The 20597-nt window shown below is 39.2% G+C and overlaps 1 protein-coding gene across 2 annotated transcripts in view; it reads right to left on the reverse strand.

Annotated features, from left to right (window-relative positions):
• The window catches only part of LOC106876126 (G protein-coupled receptor kinase 5), a 378987-nt gene that overhangs the window by 90844 nt on the left and 267546 nt on the right, over positions 1-20597 (reverse strand). For both annotated transcript variants that reach the window (XM_089356590.1, XM_089356589.1), the window contains exon 4: positions 13069-13146. In XM_089356590.1, coding sequence (XP_089212716.1) covers positions 13069-13146 — 78 coding nt within the window. The remainder of the gene's footprint in view (positions 1-13068; positions 13147-20597) is intronic.

The raw sequence follows: 20597 nt of genomic DNA on the forward strand, positions 1-20597 counted from the left end.
CCACCCCACAGACAGTCACACACACACAAACGTAGAGATAGTTGTAGACACAGACAGATAAACACGCAAACACACACATACTCACAGTGATATATGTTCACTCAATGACAAACACACAAGCGCGCATACGCAAACATTGCACACACACACAAACATTCCTATATACATGAACATTTATTCACACACACTCATACTCATTTCTGTGTACATGCACATGTATGCACACACATACAGACATGGTTACATACACACACATACATGCAAACGTACACCCACCCATTCACACAAACGCAGAGACAATCGTAAACACAGATAGATAGATAGATAGACACACAAACACACAGTCACATGCCCACTCAGTGACAAATGCATAATCACTCACACACACACACACAAAACACCCACATATACACACCAAAGTACATCTGCACGCAATCCACAGTACACACACCCACACAGTGACACATATATGGCAGCACACCCATACATACATACAAATACACACACACGCGCGCGGTTATAATGTACCACATGTGTGTGAGAGATCTGAATTCAATGGAATACTTGAAGAACAAAATAGGAACAATTCCATCATTAAATATTATTGCAGAAAATAACGAGGAAATTAAAAATGAGCTTGTTCCTCAGGAGCGACGGGGGTGGCGGTGGATGGAACGAGGGAGGGAGGGAGGTAGATGAAGATGGGGAGAAGGAGAGGGGAAAAATATGAATCTACCAAATTGATCGAGGTAATTGGTTAGGGTGTGTCAGTAAGAACCACTTGGTATTATTAAGTGGTTGTATATTTAGCTTAGTGTTTTACAGTGGATTAACGAGATGCTAGAAGCTGCGGAGGGGAGGGCGGGAGGGAGCGGTGCCGAGCAGTGCCATGCTGTGTGCAGAACGGTGCCTAGAAACTGTCACTGACCTCAACTTCTGCCCCTCCAACACTAAGAGACTAACGACATGCACAGAGCTGGGGGAAGGGAAACCGTAGTGTGCATGCACGTGTGTGTGAATGTGTGTGAGAGAAAGAGTGAGAGAATGCAAAACACAGTAAAGAGATGAGTAATAGATAGATAGAGATAGATAGATAGATAGATAGATAGAGAGAGAGAGAGAGAGAGAGAGAGAAAGAGAGAGAGAGAGAGAGAGAGAGAGAGAGAGAGAGAGAGAGAGAGAGAGAGAGAGAGAGAGAGAGCAAGCAGCACAGTATGGGTATAGGGACAGGAATTGCCACTGGCCGTAACTTCTGCCCAATAAAAGAGGGACAGAAATTGAGTTTGGTGGCTATTCCAGCTAACTGGTATCACCAATCTCTTTCTCTCACACACTCACTAATCACCCCTACCTCGTTACTCTGTTAGCGTTGGGAAAAAGCTGAGTGAGAGAGAGAGAGAGAGAGAGAGAGAGAGAGAGAGAGAGAGAGAGAGAGAGAGTGAGACTGACCTTAGTTTCTGCCCCCAGCACTAGAAGACTTACAAGCATGTATTCTATATGCTGTGCAAGTGTATGCGTGTGTGTGTATATGTATATATTATTCTTAAACAACAATGTTGTTGACAGTGCCTTCGAAGTTTCATCCAGCTAAGCCATTGTTGGACGGCCAGTCCAACGATGGCTTAACTGGCTAAAACTTCCAAGTCACTGTCAACAATATTTTTGTTTAAGAATAATAAATTTGTACTCTACAAAATTATAGAATAACCTTTTGGATTAATGTAAAAAATTGGTTTTATTTTATTGTTTTGCAAGATTCCTGATGTGAAATTGTGTGTTGGAACAGCTCTTATATTCAGGGATGGTCATATTTTTCACCAATTAACCACAAGCACTATATACTTGGTCTTCACTTCAGCTTAATTATTATCATTTTAGTCTTTCGTCACCCATCCTATGTCTCCTCCAGTTCTGTTTAGTCCATTCTGTCTTTCTGGGCAGAAGAACAAGAGGAGACATGGTGGGATGGAGAGTTACTGAAGAGGACACAAGATGCATGATGAAAGATTTCTGACAAAAGTGCATGTGGTTAATTAGTAAAAATATAACTATCCCCAAATATAACAATAAGTTTTTATTATAACTGAACATAAAAACAAACCTCCACTTAACTTGTTTCGCTGTCTGTTGCCCTTCTGTTTCCAATCCTTTAGGATTTTTCTCTTAGTGATACCCATACTTTCGTCTTCACCTAGCCCTAAAGCTACATTCTGTTTGTTTATTTTGTTTTTGTCTCCTGTCCATTTACTAATGGTCTCGTTTTGAATTACATTTATTCATTTTCATAAATCCATTTCTGTATTGCTTGTTTATCCATTTATTGTTTGTCTGTTTTCAGTCCCATATTCCCGGCAGTTCTTGCCAGAGCCACCAGAAAGAAGTAATATTATTGTTAAAGGCATGAAATTGTGTTTGACCCTCTGGTTGATAACAGATGAGGAGTTGGGGACCTTTTGTGTCTGTCTTCCATTTGTCTGTGGTATTTACTATATGTTTTTAAACTTGCCATTCTGTGTGTGTTTTTCATTTATGTATTTACTATACATTTTTTAACTTGTGTATGTATGTGTGTGTGTGCCAAGTTCTGCAAAGGAAAGATACTAATGCCCCTCTTCACCAATATTTGAAATTTTTTTTCTTTCTTTCACCCCCATTTTATAAATGGGAAGACCTTAATATAACACTTCCTTCCATGCCATGGTGTCGGACAAGTTTATGTCTCACTACAGTCATTCAACCTGATAGAAATAGCAGCCAAGTCTCTTTGAGATCATCTCACACATATATTATCATCACATATTGTTTGCTTATTTTACAGGTGATCACAGTCAACTCATAACCAATGGTAGTCTCTAGACCAAATGATTGGCCCTGGTCATTGTTGGTGGGTACTAAATCCCTGGGTGAAATTTGATCTCAGAATACAAACAGCCCCAGATACAACAAAAAATTCCTGTCCTACACTCCAATAATTCAGCCAGTCCAAGGTCTTCTGACATAGTATTTTATTCACCGATGCCAATAAGTTGAAATGCAATGTTGACCTCAGCAGAATTAGAACTCAGAACGCTGGAAGAAATACTTTAATATCTTTGGCAATTTACCACCTTGATTGAAAAACCTTTACAAAAAAAAAAAAAAAAAAGGATGGCCATGGTTGGAATGCCTTTGAGCATAGGTCTGCTTGTTCATGGTCCACTTACAGTTTACACAACAACAACATAAATAATAATGACGTTAAACAGCAGGCATGCTAGAAATAGCAGGTAAAACTCCTTCAACCCACACATAAAGATTTAAAAAAGAGGAAGGACACAGAGCCATACTCATAGATATCCATAACTGCACACATATATACACATACAGATGTGTGTGCATGTGTTTATGTATATGGCAGTGTGGTAAGAAGTTTAATTCTCCAACTACATGGTTTTGAGTTCAGTCCCACTGCATAGCACCTTGAGCAAGCACCTTCTATTATAACCATGGGCCAACCAAAGCCTTGAGTGGATTTAGTAGAAGAAAACTGAGAAAAAACTGACATATGCCTGTGTGTGTATAATATCTATCTATCTATCTATCTATATATATATATATATATATATATATATATATATATATATACATACACACACATGCAGCCATAATTCACATCACTAAAGGTTAAAAGTTTCTAGTACACATGTATATATAAATTAGTACATGTACACATTTCAATGAATGTGTGTGTGCGTGTGTGTGTGAGAGAGAGAGAGGTGGGATAGGGAATGTGAGCATGTGTGTTACCATTTAAAAAAATTTTTGCTACATTTTATTATTATTAGTATTATTATTATATCTATTTTTGTGTTCTTGCATGGTGGGATGGTTTTAGGTGGTGTGCAACAAGTATTTTTTCAGCTGCATGTCCTTCCTTAACATTTCCCTACCTACTACCACCACCACCACCACCACAGAATACTGTTGAACATTTGATATAGTTATATAGGGATACTATTATTATTAGTGCATGAAGATTACTATATTTTTCTTTTTTTAATGGCTTAGTCAGAGGAAGCAAGGCAGTACTCGTGACTCTCTTTAGGGCCTCAAAGACTGGTGGGAGGATAGGAGGAAGTTGTCACTTCATATCACAGACTTTACACTGAATGCATGCAACAGAAAGCATCCCAGGGTCATGTGGAGGTATAGAGCATGATTTGGATCATGTTCATCACCTTTAAAACAAGGTGAGAAACATAACAACAGAAACAATCCCTCAGTTTGTAATTTAGACACAGGGTCAGTCCTGACTATTTTTCAGTGATAAGAAAAAAAATCCTTTTAGTCAGGAGGGAAGGTAATGTGGATGATCCTTTATGGGGCTTCTGAGACTGGTGAGAAGAATCAATGCTCAAACTGGAGAACTGGCTTAAATGTCTGCAACAGAGTGGACACCACTAAAAGAAAGCTACCAGTGATGCTAAGTTGTGGTGGTGTTAAAAAAAGGGGGTGAATTAAGTTATGGTGGGATTTGAACTCAGAATACAAAGAGATGGAACAAATACCACAAGGAATCTGGTCTCATGTTCTTACACTTGTGCCAATCTACCACCCTCAATTTATCCTGTCTTTTACTTGTTTCAATGATTGAATTGTGGACTTGCTGGAGCACCATTTTGAAAGGGTTTTAGCGGAACAGACAGACCCCTTAGTACTTATTTTATTAGTATCCTTTGTGGAACTACTATGTCATGGGGATGTAAACAAACCAATACTGGTTGTCAAGTGGTGAAGGGGAGGAACAGACACAGGTACAGAGAAACAAATACAATGATCTTCCATACAGCTTCTTATTTCTTTATTGCCCACAGGGGGCTAAACATAGAAGGGACAAACAAGGACAGATAAAGGGATTAAGTTGATTACACCAACCCCAGTGCGTAACTGGTACTTAATTTATCGACCCCCGAAAGGATGAAAGGCAAAGTCAACCTTGGCGGAATTTGAACTAAGAACGTAGCGGCAGACGAAATACCACTAAGCATTTTGCCTGGCGTGCTAACGTTTCTGCCAGCTCACCACCTTCTTCCATACAGCTTCTGTCAACCAAATTCACTCACAAGGCAATGGTCAACCAGAGGCTATAGTAGATGACCCTTGCCTAAGGTGCAGTGCAGTGGGATTGAACATGAAATTACATAGTTGCTAAGCAAGATTCTTAATCATACAGCCATGGTATTCTTTTTTAATTGACTCCCACAAAGATGAAAGGCAAAGTTGATCTCAGCAGGATTTGAACTCAGAGCACTGAGTGTCAGAACAAATACTGCAAAGTATTTTATCTGACATTCAAAGGCCTCCCTCTCAGGAACATCCCATCCTTTTCTTGGCCATCATGTATCTAGGAATACATTTATCCTACACATTTCTATTTTTCCAAGTTGAGTGAGTGTAATTTGAGGAAGATTTAGTTGCTATTTCAAGCAGAGAGAAAAACCTGATAAAAGCTTCTTCAGTTTGTGAACAGCAATAAAACTATATCTTTTATTTGTTTTAGTCATAGGACTACAGCCATGCTGGAGCACTGCCTTGAAGGGATTAATTAGACAAACAGCTCCCTAGTATTTATCCTATAAGTCTGTTTCACTGGATCGCTAATTTACAGGGATATAAATCAAGCCAAGTGAAATCGTAGATACTGGCACCTGTGCCACTGGCACATAAAAGCACCCATTACACTCTTGGAATGGTTGGCGTTAGGAAGGGCATCCAACCATGGAAACCATGCCAGACTAGAGTCTGATGCAGCCCTTCAGCTTGCCAGCCCTGGTCAAACTGTCCAACAGATACCAGCATAGACAACAAATGTTAAATGTTGATGATGATGATATAAACAAACCAACACCGGTTGTCAAGTAGTGGTGGGACACACATACAATGGGCTTCCACACAGTTTTTGTTTACACTTATTGAGACCAAATCGAGTCATGTGAATTGGATGTCCACTCCTTCGTCATAAACCGCAGCCAAGCCTGCATGCAAGTAATACAGATACTTCGAGGTAAGTACAGACATTGTCTGTAAGATCTTGAGTGGAAATGCTTATCAGGAAGAGACTCTCTCTCTCTCTCTCTCTCTCTCTCTCTCTCTCTCTCTCTCTCCATCATCATCGTCATCAGTTAACGTCCACTTTCCATGCTAACATGGGTTGGACGATTTGACTGAGGACTGGCGAACCGGATGGCTGCACCAGGCTCCAATCTGATCTGGCAGAGTTTCTACAACTGGATGCCCTTCCTAATGCCAACCACTCCGAAAGTGTAGTGGGTGCTTTTACATGCCACCAGCACGAGGGCCAGTCAGACGGTACTGGCAACAGCCACGCTCAAAATGGTGTTTTTTACATTCCACCTGCACAGGAGCCAGTCCAGAGGCAGTGGCAACAACCTTGCTTGAATGTTTTCTAATGTGTCAGTAAGGTGATGCTGGTAACGATTACACTCAAATGGTGCTATTTATGTGCTACTGGCATGGAAGCCAGACAGCTGCTCTGGCAATGATCATGCTCGGACGGTGCTGTTAGTGCTCCACTGGCACAGGTGCCAGTCATCAAATATGGTTCAATTATGATTCTGATTTCACTTGCCCCAACAGGTCTTCGCAAGCAGAGTTTAGTGTCCAAGTTGACCGAAACATCAAAGTCACGGTCACACTTCTTATAAAAGTATACAAATGGAAAAAGTTTGGAATAATTCTTTAGCTTAATGTTAGACTGATCTTATTATAACTTGATATAAAAACAAACATTTACATAGATACCATCATCATCATCATTTAATGTCTGTTTTCCATGCTGGCATGGGTTAGACGGTATGACTGAAAACTGTTAAGCCAGGGAGTTGTACCAGATTCCAATCTGATTTGGTATGGTTTCTATGGCTGGATGCCTTTCCTAACACCCTTCCTACATATGCTTATATATATAAGCATTGGTATTGGTGCTGATGCCACATAAAAAGCACCCAGTCCACTTTATAAAGTGGAAGGGCATCCAGCTGTAGACACCAGGCTGAAACAGACTATGGAACCTGGTGTGGTCCGTGGTCTTGCCAGCTCCTGTCAACCCTTTCAACCCATGCCATCTGGAAAATAGACATTAAATGATGACGATGATGACAATGATGATTATATCTACACACACAAAAAATTATTTATTCATCTAGGAACTTCAGTTCGTTAGAAACTTCAGAAAAAAGTTAAAGATAAAAAGATTCAGAATAAAACAAAATATCTCAAACTATGCATTGTCTAGAGAGCAAAAATTTGACATAACAAATTACTTGCACATGTATTACATATGCTCATACAGTTATAAACATGTAGTGAAAATAGCAAGAGAGAGAGGTGGGGAGCAGGGGGAAGCCAATACACATGAGCCTTCCACCCTTTCCTGTTTATCTATATCCCAATTTACACATATATTACATGCAAACACACATACACACACACATAAATACTTATAAATATACAAAAATTGTACAGGCGCAGGAGTGGCTGTGTGGTAAGTAGCTTGCTTACCAACCACATGGTTCCAGGTTCATTCCCACTGCGTTGCACCTTGGGCAAGTGTCTTCTTCTATAGCCCTGGGCTGACCAAAGCCTTGTGAGTGGATTTGGTAGACGGAAACTGAAAGAAGCCCGCCGTATATATGTATGTGTGTATGTTTGCCCCCCCCCCCCATCGCTTGACAACCAATGGTGATGTGCTTATGTCCCCCTAACTTGGCGGTTCGGCAAAAGAGACCGATAGAATAAGTACTAGGCTTACAAGGAATAAGTCCTGGGGTTGATTTGCTCGACTAAAGGCGGTGCTCCAGTCAAATGACTGAAACAAGTAAAAGAGTAAAAGAGGAAGCGCCAAGAATGTGGGATAGCTGATTACATTGAAACCTCTCCACCACTGCAACCCCACCGCATGTACTTGACAGGTACTTTATTTTATCGACCTTCCTAAAGGATGAAAGGCAAAGTTAACAGTGACCAGTTCTGGACTCAGAAGGTAAAGACCTGAACAAGTACCACCAAGGCACTTGGTCCTGTGCTCTAACAATTCTGTCAGTTCACCAATAATAATAATAACAATAATAATAATAATGATCCTTTCTACTTTAGGCACAAGGCCTGAAATTTTGGGGGAGGGCGAAAGTCAATTACATCAACCCCAGTTTTTCACTGGTACTTAATTTATTAATTATTCCCTATAAATATATTTATTTATATTAAGGGCATTACTATACATAAATGCCTCACACTAGGAGGGACTCTTAAAGTCAAAACTACCATAAAAAACACATTGACTTTAAGTGTCCCTCCTAGCAGGAGGCATTTATATATAGTAATGCCCTTAATATAAATATATACATATATACATACACACATACAATTGCAGGTGTCTCCTTCCTCTAGACATTCAAGAAGCCACATGGAAAGAAAACAAAAGAAAACAAGATTGAAACACTGCAACAGAAATCAAAGATGTGAACAAACAATGGTTTTTTGTAAAATCCATGATTGAGCAAGCCAGCCTAAATGATGTTAAGAGGTGACGTTAAATCGAGAAGGATTGTGTTAAAGACAAAAATAGAGCCATGATCACAGAAAGAAAGAGAAACAAAAGTTATTTTCCATTTGTCCGAGATTTGTGAAATGAAAACCATTAGATGCTGCCTGACCATTAAACAGGAACAATCAATAGAAATGGTATTGATAAATGGAAAGAACCAAAACACTCTCTCTCTCCCTCCCTCTCGCCCTCTCTCTTTCTTCCCCCCTCTCTCTCTGCCTTGTTTTCTCTTTCATTAACTGTGTCATTCTCTTTCTTTGTCTTGTTTTCTCTTCCATTAACTGTATCACTTTCTCTCTCTCTCTTTCTGTGTAATACTCTTTCTCCCTCTCTCTCTGACTCATACTCTTTCTTTCTCTCACTCTCTGTCTTGCTTGCTCTCTCTTTTCTCTCTCACTCTCTTTCTTTCATTCTCTTTGTGTGTCTTGCTTTTTTTCCTCTCTCTCTCCTGCTCTTCCTTTACACCTACATGACCCTCTCAACAGAAACCACCAAAATACTTCACTTGGACTCACAACTTGAAACAGAATACTTAATAGTCACGATGGCTGGTCGGTCGATCAGTTAAAGTGATTTCTATTTAGTGTGTGGGAGCACACACATACATGTACACACACAGACACATACACACACACACACACATATGGTGTTGGTGCTTACAGTGGAGGTGGTACACAGAAGAGAAAGACTAAGGAAGACACGGGGTTGTAAGGTGAGAAGAAGTCAGATTTAAGGATAATGTACTCCCACAGACAGGAAGAGATATTGTTAATGCAAACCTATTCAGGTGTAGGAGTGGTGGTGTAATAAGAAGTTTGCTTCCCAACCACATGATTCCAGGTTCAGTCCTACTGCATGGCACCTTGGGCAAGTGTCTTCTACTATAGCCTCAGGTCAACCAAAGCCTTGTGAGTGGATTTGGTAGATGGAAACTGAAAGAAGCCTGTTGTAGATATGTATATGTGTGTGTGTTTCTTTATGACAGTGTTTTGTTCCCATTACTACTTGACAACAGTGTTTGTGAGTTTGTATTGCTGTAACTTAGTACTTCAGCAAAAGAGACTGATAGAATAAGTTGTTGTTATTGGCACTCCATCGCTTACGACGTCGAGGGTTCCAGTTGATCCAATCAACGGAACAGCTTGCTCGTGAAATTAACGTGTAAGTAGCTGAGCACTCCGCAGACATGTGTACCCTTAATGTAGTTCTCGGGGATATTCAGCGTGACACAGTGTGACAAGGCCGACCCTTTGAATTACAAGCACAACAGGAAGTAAGAGTGAGAGAAAGTTGTGGTGGAAGAGTACAGCAGGGTTCACCACCATCCCCTGCCAGAGCCTTGTGGAGCTTTAGGTGTTTTCACTCAATGAACACTCATAACGCCCGGTCTGGGAATCGAAACCGCGAGTCCGCTGCCCTAACCACTGGGCCATTGTGCCTCCACTATAGAATAAGTACCAAGCTTTAAAAAGATCCTCAAGGCGGTGCCCCAGCATGGCTGCAAGTAGAAGAGAACCCACACAAACCAAAAGATCTTCATTGGAAGTGGAAACTCATCAAGAATTACTCCCACCCCCTGTACATTAATTAACTTTAAACTGCCCCCCCCCCGTCCCTACAGTCCAGATTTTGCTCTCTGTGATTTTTGGTTGTTCCCCAAAGTGAAGGAGAATCTCAGGAATAGTCATCTTGATGACGAAGATGGCTGTGACTAGTGTCTTGCATACCTTTTACTTTGGAGGAATCCCATGGGGCCTTCAGGAAGTGGCTGCAGTGATACAACAAATGCATCAGAGTTAGAGGATCCTACTTCAAAGGAGATGAGAATTTTCTTACTTCTTTGAAATTTAAGAAATATCTCTCCTGAAAATGTCTCAAAACTCCTGGAATATACCACGTGTTTGTTTGTTTGTGTGTGATTTTTTTTTTTCTAATGTGGGAACCACTACAAGGTCACTGGAGGTGCTAGAAATAGCAGCCAGATCTTCAGCCCAAATTCTAACAAAAACTAAGAAAAAGATGTTGGATAACACACTTGTAATTTCCTAGCACAGAAGACATGATGGCCTTGGCTGGAAAGCCTTTGGACATATGTCTGCTTGATCAGGACTGATCTGAGGCTAAACAAATAAACAAAACCTTAACTATGTTTTTTCAATGTTTATTGACTGTTGTCAGAGCAGTCCACTAATCTTCTTCCATTTTAATGATAATATCTCATAATTATATACTAGACAACAAAGAAAAGTACACACACACATACATTCACACCTCCTTGTGTAACAGGTAGCCACTGCCTTCTATAATTACTGTTTATATCCGAAGCATAAAAACCTATAATTATGAGTGGTTGCGGATGGTGGTAGAGGTGAGAAAATGATTAGCAGGCAGGTAGTGTCTATATCTACCTGGTCACCTGTATTTTATTTTACCGTTAAACCGTGCCAACTAATTTCTGTGTTGTGCTTCAGTAGTCACCAGCCATCGATGGTAACAGGTGATACTGTACTGTACGTGTGTGTGCGTATCACAGTTGTGGCAGAGGAGCAAGACTGTAGCAGTTACCTTTAATCTTTTATTTTTTTCAGTCATTAGACTGTGGCCATGCTGGGGCACTACCTTGAATGGTTTTAGTCAATGGTTTCTGTTTTCTATAAATTTTATATATATATATATAGTCCAACCCACACTAGCATGGAAAGCGGATGTTAAACAATATATACAGACACACACATATATATATATATATAAAAATACATATATACATAAATCAATACATATATATATACATACATAGACATATACATACATAGATATATACATACATAGATATATACATACATACATAGATGTATACAGACATGGATATATACATACATACATACATACAGATATCTAGATGTCTAGTTTTGCATATTTCTGTATGCTTCATCAGTGAGAGCCGCCTGATTGGCTGGTGTTGGCAAATTCCACCAGTGTCACCATAGATTATTTCTATGGCAAATACATATATATTGACTAGCAGAATTAGCTGACACCAGCTGATTGGGCGACTCTCACTGACGAAGCATATGGAAATATGTGAAACTAGACGTCTAGTCATGATTTGGTCATGAGGTGGTTTCTTCCTCTCTCAGTGTATGTGTATACATTTGCGCTCTTCTTACAGTACAAGGAGTATTTTACTCCTATTTCTAGCAATGCAGGTGTCTCAGCGCCTTTAGTGACAACTGAATTTTTCCTTTATAGTATTAAATTGCTCCCTGCTGTTTATATTAATTTTTTGTATAGATAGATAGATAGATATAGACATACATAGATATATATATACATACATATATAGATATATACATATATGAACACACACACACACACAAACCTATATATACACATCATCATTATCATTTAAATATATACATATATGAACACACACACACACAAACCTATATATACACATCATCATCATCATTTAACATCCATTTTCCATGGGTTGGACAGTTTGGTAGGAGCTGGCCAGCTGAAGATCCTGGGCTCCATGTATGTTTTAACATGGTTTCTGCAGCTCGATGCGATGTTCTTCCTAACACCAACCATTTTACAGAATGTACTGGGAGCTTTTATATGGCACCAGCATGGATGTTTTTTTACATGGCACCAGCACCCACATGCCTACAGACTTAGGATCATTCAACTGAAATGGGATGCAGGGCACATGTCTGTGTGCAAGGACAACCACAACTTCACTTAGCTGGATGCATCTTCTCAAGTACAACAAACCACCAGAAATCTCAGTCCCTCGTCATTCCTTCCATGAGGCCCAACGCATATACACATACACACACATGATGGGCTTCTTTCAGTTTCTGTCTACCAAATCCACTCACAAGGCTTTGGTCGGTCCGAGGCTATAGTAGAAGACACTTGCCCAAGGTGCCACGCAGTGGGACTGAACTCAGAACCATGTGGTTGTGAAGCAAATTTCTTATCTTACAGTCACACTTGCACCCACTGCAATTTATTATAAATCACAACATGTGAACACCTAGTGTGCATTGCTACATGGTTACCAATGAGCCAAGTCCTGGTTCGCTACATTTATTAAAGGTAACTGTAATATGGAAGAATCAATCTCAATGTATTCAAATGCAGTTGAGATGTTAATAGCTGCTACCACTGCAACCTCCATTATTATCATCTAATGTCCATTTTCCATGCTGGCATGGGTTGTACAGTTCGACAGGAGCTGGCAAGCCAGAGAGCTGTACTAGGCTCCAAAAATGAAAATTGTGGAAAGGAAAAAAAATGTAATAAATGAATGGAAATTAACCGGTGAGTATGTTAGATACTAAGGCAGTATGACTGTCCCCAGACAAAACAAAAAATTTGTTTCAATACATGAATTCACATAAAGAATCTTGCAAACTATTGTATTATAAAAGAAGATAAGCCTTAGATTAACATACCTCTGAGCTAAGGTATTTATCAAACACCATCTGGGCAATGCAAGGCCGTTTTTCATCGGGACTGATTTCATATTCTTCCTGCAATGAGAAAAAGATAAACATAGAATTGAATGGCAACAATGAATGGTATTAAAGATACAGAGTCAGGGTAACAACTAGCTTTTTGGTGAAAAAGATTGGGAGAAAAGGTAATTTTTTTGTAATTCTTTTACTTGTTTCAGTCATTTGATTGCAGCCATGCTGGAGCACTGCCTTGAGGGGTTTTAGTTGAACAAATTGACCCCAGGACTTATTTTTTAAACATATTCTATCAGTCTTTTTTGCTGAACTGCCAAGTTACAGGGATGCAAATACACCAACACTGGTTGTCACATGGTGATGATGGACAAACACACACACACAAACATACAGTTTCCATCTACCAAATTTACTCAAGTAGAAGACACTTGCCTAATGTGCCACACAGTGAGACTGAACCTGGAACCATGTGGTTGAGAAGCAAGGTTCTTACCACGCAGCCATGCCTGCACCTGTAAGTTTTTTTGTTTTTTTTTTGTGGACCAACCAGTAGAGTAATTGTTGTATGTTCCTATAATTGATACAGACTTGATACAAACTCTTAGCTACATCTACAAAGGACAACAGTTAACTACAAATTCAATAAATGAATAAGAGCCAACCAACAAATTCTAGAAACAATGATATCGATCACCAAAATCTACAGATCAAAGATATTGATTGACCACAAAGATCTACAAATAATGTATTGATTGATCATCAATATCTACAAATAATGATACTGAATACTAAGATGTACAAATAATGATATTGAACTCTAGGATCTATAAATAATGATACTGAACACCAAGTTCTACAATTAATGATATTGAACACCAAGATCAATAGTGGTAACAACCAGCAAACATTAAATTCAATAAAACTGGTTCACACAGTCTACAAACAATGATTATGTCAACAAGCAAGCTTCTACGCAGTCATTTGACCTGCTAAAAATAGCAGTTAAATCTATCCTAATCACATCCTAACCATCTTACAAAAAGGAAGGAAATGTTGGACAACATAGCAGTCTTAGATATACAGAGAGATGGGATGATTCGTCAAAGAAATTTTGCTATTATTTCTAGCATTTGAAGAAGCTTGTTCATTAAAACATTGTTTAGTTTGATTTGGTTTGGTTTGGTTTGATTTTTTTGGTTTGATTAGCAGTATGGTGATGACAATTCCATTGTTGTTGTTGTTGTTTGATGTCCGCAGGATTTACCGCTTTTGAGCACATTGTTTTCGGACTCACTCCAGGGAATGCATTTTAACTTTTAATCAAGACTTGCACAAGGGAAGAAGATCTCCTCTACATCACCATCACCACCACCACCATTGCTGCCCCCACTGTTGCCACAACGACAACGACGACGACGACCACCACCACCACCACATTGTCAGTTTATCTAAGGCTGAAAAGATATGAAAACACCTCCTAAACATTGTTGTCACTGCCATCATCCTCACCACCACCATCATCATTATCATCATTTTCATCACCATTACCTTCATCATAGACATCATCATCATCACCATTATTATTATTATCATCATTCTCATCGCTATTATCATCATCATCATCGTCATCATCACACTGAACAAATGGACAAACATACACAAACAAACAAAACATTACTTTGTATCATGTGTCATGCCTCAGAATAGACAGAAATAATCTGGACAAACGGAAGAAAACCACACAAAGCAGCACTGATGTACTTGACAATTCCTCAAAGACTATTCTATCAAATAAAAAATTAAAAATATAAATAGATAAAAAAAAACAGAATGACATCTTCTGCTCCATTCTTATGTTTCATTATTGTCGCAGAAGATTGGTTTTTTAAAAAAATTTTGAAGGAAGATTCAAACAACAGCCTACACACAGAAATGGTTCTTCAAAACAAACATTGGAAAATAATGATGATAATTAAATATGCAATGATATAATGGTAATATAAATCCAATTATAAAATTTATTGTTCTATCTCCCATGAAAATACAAGATATTGCTCTTGGTCAACAAAGGGCTGAATAGCAGTTGACAAACCATCGTAGCTAATAAATTTACAAACACACACACACCCACACACATCTTCTCCATCTTCATCGTTCTGACATTCACTTTTCATTGCTTGCATGGATCAGACAGAATTTGTTGAGGCAGATTTTTTTGTATGGCTGGATGCTCTTCCTGTCACAAACCCTCACATGTTTCCAAGTATGCTAATATTTCTCCATGGCTGGACTGCTTGCATGATGGTGACATTAGTGTCCATCCGTCACATACCATCAAGACAAAGGCACAGCAACAAACCACACATACACACACACACATGCGCATACACACACACACCTGAGGGGCTAGTTTCAGCTTCTATCTCTCAAATCCACTCTCAAAGCTTTGCTCTAAGCCACAGCTTTAATAGTAGACACTTGCCCAAGACATGAAGGTGTATGGCTAAGTGGTTAGAGCATCAAACTCACAATCATGAGGCAGTGAGTTCGATTCCCAGACCGGGCTCTGTGTTGTGTTCTTGAGCAAGACACTTTATTTCATGTTGCTCTACTTCACTCAGCTGTAGAAATGAGTTGTGAGGTTACTGGTGCCAAGTTGTGTTGGCCTTTGCTTTCTCTTGGATAACATCAGTGGCATGGAGAGGGGCGGCTGGTATGCATGGGTGACTGCTGGTCTTCCATAAACAACCTTGCCTGGACTTGTGCCTGGGAGGGGAACTTTCTAGGTACAATCCCATGGTCAGTCATGACCAAAGGGGGTCTTTACCATGCCCAAGGTACTGAACCTGAAACCATGTAGCTGGGGAACCAAACATCTTAACCACACAGTCATGCCTGCACACACACACACAGACAAGTTGTATAGGAGAACAAATATCAATGAGGAGTGACTAAGTTGTGTGACTTTAGCTATGGTCCATTAACTTCTTAAACTTCAATTGGCAAACCTTTATAGAGAGGTACCACTTTATTTAACACCTGAGTAATTAAATATTGGGGAAGGTACTGCTCTCTCTCTCATATCAGTGTGTAGATTCACCTACATATAGCTTGTGGATGGCATTTGTTCATAATTTTTAACTGTTAATTTTATACATTTTTTTTTAGTTATGTTCTCGGTCTTTTTTTCCTTAAAAACAAATAACTATTTTTGCTTTATTTTTTTGGTAGAATGATTGATTACAGAAAATTTTGAACCTCCCCAATTTGTGGAAGAGGCATGGAGTCCTCCTTGAAATCTGCACTGGAAGGACAAACAAGATTTCAGTCTTCCTCGACATCAGCAGAAGGATGGTGGAAAAGGTCAGAAAGGAGCTTGGAGATTCAGGATTCAACTATGAGGTGACAGCAGAGAGAAAAACCCATGATTGATGATCAGACACCATCTGAATACTGGAATTTGTTGCTGAAATCCAGGAAATCATCAATGATGATCCCAACAAGCTGATGTGTGTCATTGTAAGGGAGAAAGATGCCAGTGAAAAGCTCATCAGACTGATGGTGCATGAGGACATTCACTACTTTTCATACAAAAGGAGGAAGGGATGCAGGAAAAGCAACACTAGGACACCAAGAAGTGATCAACAAGTTGAAACACCTGCTGTGGTTCTCCGACGAGGACAATTTCTGCCAAGACCAGAAGATCAACTCCCAGAACAACAGGTGGCTCACCGTTTTACCCAAAGATGTATCTGGAGTCATGCAGATAAAGTTTCCAGCGGCAATCATTGATCTTCGGTGTTATCCATAGTGAAAGTGATGTCATGGCACCCCCCTTCTTCCCTGAGAGCCTCAGGCTGAACACTGACAGCCACGCCCATGCTGTCAGTGAGGTTGTGAATCTCTGGAGTGACTGGGTAGCTGCAGAGAGTCCATACTGTGTGACAGCCAAACTCTGTGCCCTGCCACACTGGATGGAAGACCCAGGCCTGGCTACTGGAGAATTTTTTGATCTCACAGCACCTGACATTTGGACCCCCTCCAACTTGTCTGATTGCAATTCCCTCTACTTATTTGTGTGGAGTATGGTGGAACAAGAGGCTTACAAACCTAGCTGCAACACGAAGGCGGGGCTGAGGGCTAGGATTGCCAGGGGCTCGGTGGGGTAGGGGGATCTAAAAAAATGAGAGATAATGACAGAAGCCTGTGACTGGTTCCAAGGTTGCCTGGAGGCTGTCATTGAGGTCAAAGGTGAGTCCACTGAGTGAGATTGACAGAACATGTCATGAAGACAAACTGACCCAAATTTGACAAATATACCTCAAAAAATAAAAATAGTTTTTATTTTTGCCTGAGAAATCGTTATACCGTCCGCACCCTGTAGACAATATTTACAATGCAGACAGTTCTTTTACTCTCTCTCTCTTTCTTTCTCACTCTCTGTATATATATATATATATATATATATATATATATATATACACATACACAACATTCAGAACAAGAAAAATCAAATTATTGTGCATGTATAAGAGGGTTTAATGTGAGTGTGTGTGTGTGTGTGTAGATAGTCAAAAAGCGATAAAGAGATTAAGAGGAAGAGAGAGGAAAATGAGTGGGAGAGAGAGAGATAGAGTGATGGACAGAAAGATGGACAGAGTGAGATGGAGAGAGAGAGAAAGAGAGCTTTAGCAGCAAAAATCTTCATAGTTGACTGCTCACTATTACAGAGGCCTTTCAAGTGTAAATAAACACACATGCTTCAATAATTCATATGTAAATATAAAATTTGCAGAATCAGTTGAAAATATACTTAAGAAATAATAATAATAATAATAATAATAATAATGAGAAGAAGAAGATGCAAACAACAACAACAATAAAAAGAAAAGATTAATAAGGAAAAAATATTCAAAGATGCGTATCTAAATTTGAGTGTGTGTATGTGTCAATGAGTGAGTGTGCCTCAGTGTAAGTGTGTGTGTGTTATGTGTGAATGTATAGTGAAATGTGTGTGTGTGTGTGTGTGTGTGTGAATGTGTAGTGAATTGTGTGTGTGAATGTATAGTGAAATGTGTGTGTGGTGTGTGTGAATGTGTAGTGAATTATGTGTGCGAATGTATAGTGAAATGTGTGTGCACGTGTGGTGCAAGTGCATGTGTGTGAGAGTGCAATTTAATGTATATCTGTATGTGTGAACAAGAAAGTGGAGATTCTAAGAGACCAAAATACAGAAATGAAAGAAAAGATGGGGAGAGAAAATGCTGAGAGATGATTTGAGGAGACAAGGGTGGTAAATTGCTTACAAGCTCTGACAAATGTTTCCAATTTGCTGTTTACCTTTTACTTGCTCCAGTCACATGACTGCAGCTACGGTGGGGCACGACTTTGAAGGATTTTACTCAGATAGATTGACCTAAATATCTTTTTTTTTTTTAATTATTCAAGTTTGGCACTTATGCTGTCACTGTCTTTGGCCAAACCACTAAGTTACAGGGATGTAAATAAACCAACTCCAGTAGTTAAATGGTAGAGGAGACAAACAAACACACACACACACAAACATATATATATAGGTGTAGGAGTGGCCGTGTAGTAAGTTGCTTGCTTATCAACCACATGGTTCGGGGTTCAGTCCCACTGCATGGCACCTTGGGCAAGTGTCTTCTACTATAGCCTCGGCCTGCCCAAAGCCTTGTGAGTGGATTTGGTAGATAGAAACTGAAAGAAGCTTGTTGTGTGTGTGTATTTATATAAATGTATATGTGTGTGTGTCTGTGTTTGTGCCTCCAACATCGTTTGACAACTTATGTTGGTGTGTTTACGTCCCTGTAACTTAGCGGTTCAGCAAAAGAGTCTGAAAGAATAAGTACCAGGCTTACAAAGAATAAGTCCTGGGCTGATTTGCTCGACTAAAGGTGGTGCTCCAGCATGACTACAGTCAAATGACTAAAACGAGAATAAAAGAATATACAATGGGCTTCCACACAGTTTCCATTGATCAAATTCATCCACAAAGCATTGGTCTACCCAATACCACAGTAGAAGACACTTGATAGTAAAGCGAGCTTCTTAACCACACAGCCATGCCTGCACCTAGGACAGCCGAGGGGTTTTATCTGATTTCCTTTCTTATGTCTTTTATTATTTTTTATGAGAATAAGATTGTTAGCATCCATGACCCATTTTCAGGGCCTTCAAAACTGGGAGGGAAAGAAGGGAGCCAGATATCCATAACCAGATATGTGAAATGAATGCCTATAAAAGGAGTGGACTCTACTACAAACACTTAAGGGCCAAGTCGTTGAGTTACACAGGGTAACAGTATTATTATTATCATTATTATTATTATTATTATTATTATTATTATTATGAAGGTGGCAAGCTGGCAAAATTGTTAGCATGGTTGATGAAGTGCTTAGTGGTATTTCACTCATCACTACGTTCTGAGTTCATATTCCACTGAGGACTTTGCTTTTCATCTGTTTGGGGTTGAAAAATTAAGTATCAGTGAAACACTTTTTTTAATTATTCAAGTTTGGCACTTATGCTGCCAGTGTCTTTGGCCAAACCACTAAGTTACAGGGATGTAAACAAACCAACTCCAGTAGTTAAATGTGAGTGCATGTGTGTGTTTGTGTCTCCTTGTCTTGACATTGCAAGGTTGTTGTAAATAAATGCCATTCATTTCCAATCATCTCCAAAAGCATGCTAGACCATGGGGAAAATATTAACTTGCTTGGTAACAGGTAACAGTAGGCAACAGGAAGTGTAGATAGGTAGGTAGGTAGGCAGATAGGTAAGTACATAGATAGATGCATACATCTATCTGTCTATATGTATGTATGTATGTATGTATGTATGTATGTATGTATGTATCTATCTATCTATCTATGTGTATATGACTTTGAGATTGCGTTGTTTGTCTGTTACCAGTGCTTGGTAACTAGAGTTGGTGTGTTTACATTCTTACATTTCTTAGTAATTTGGAAAATGAGACCAACAGAACAGAATAAGTACCAAGTTTTAAAAGAAGAGGAAAAAAATGTACTTGAGTCAATTTGTTTGACTAAACCCTTCTTCAAGGTGATGCTCCAGCAAGGCCATAAGAACAATAACTTCAAGGAAGTGGAAATAATTAGTTAATTTTACCTCAATGTATTACTGGTTCTTATTTTATTGTTACTTGAAGGGTATGTGGGGAAAGACGAAAAGAATAAAGTCAAGGCAGCAAAAAAGCAAAAAAAAAAAAGAAACCAAACAAACAACTCCCACCTCCCACTAACATCAAAACAATTCACATCAATGATTTAAACAGAAATAAATGTTTATCAAGCCTGTCTGCTATCTACAAAATCCAGAATTGCAAACAGGAATCCGTGAATGAGTGAGAAAAAGAGTGGGGAGGGGGGTCTGAAAACAGAGGAAAGGAAATAATTATGACCAATCCCATGCGATGGTTAGATGGTTAATAACAGAGAAACAATAAGATTTAGTTGACAGAATAATCT

The sequence above is a fragment of the Octopus bimaculoides genome, chromosome 8 (assembly GCF_046866305.1).
Source record: "Octopus bimaculoides isolate indiv1 chromosome 8, ASM4686630v1, whole genome shotgun sequence".
Lineage (NCBI taxonomy): Eukaryota > Metazoa > Mollusca > Cephalopoda > Octopoda > Octopodidae > Octopus > Octopus bimaculoides.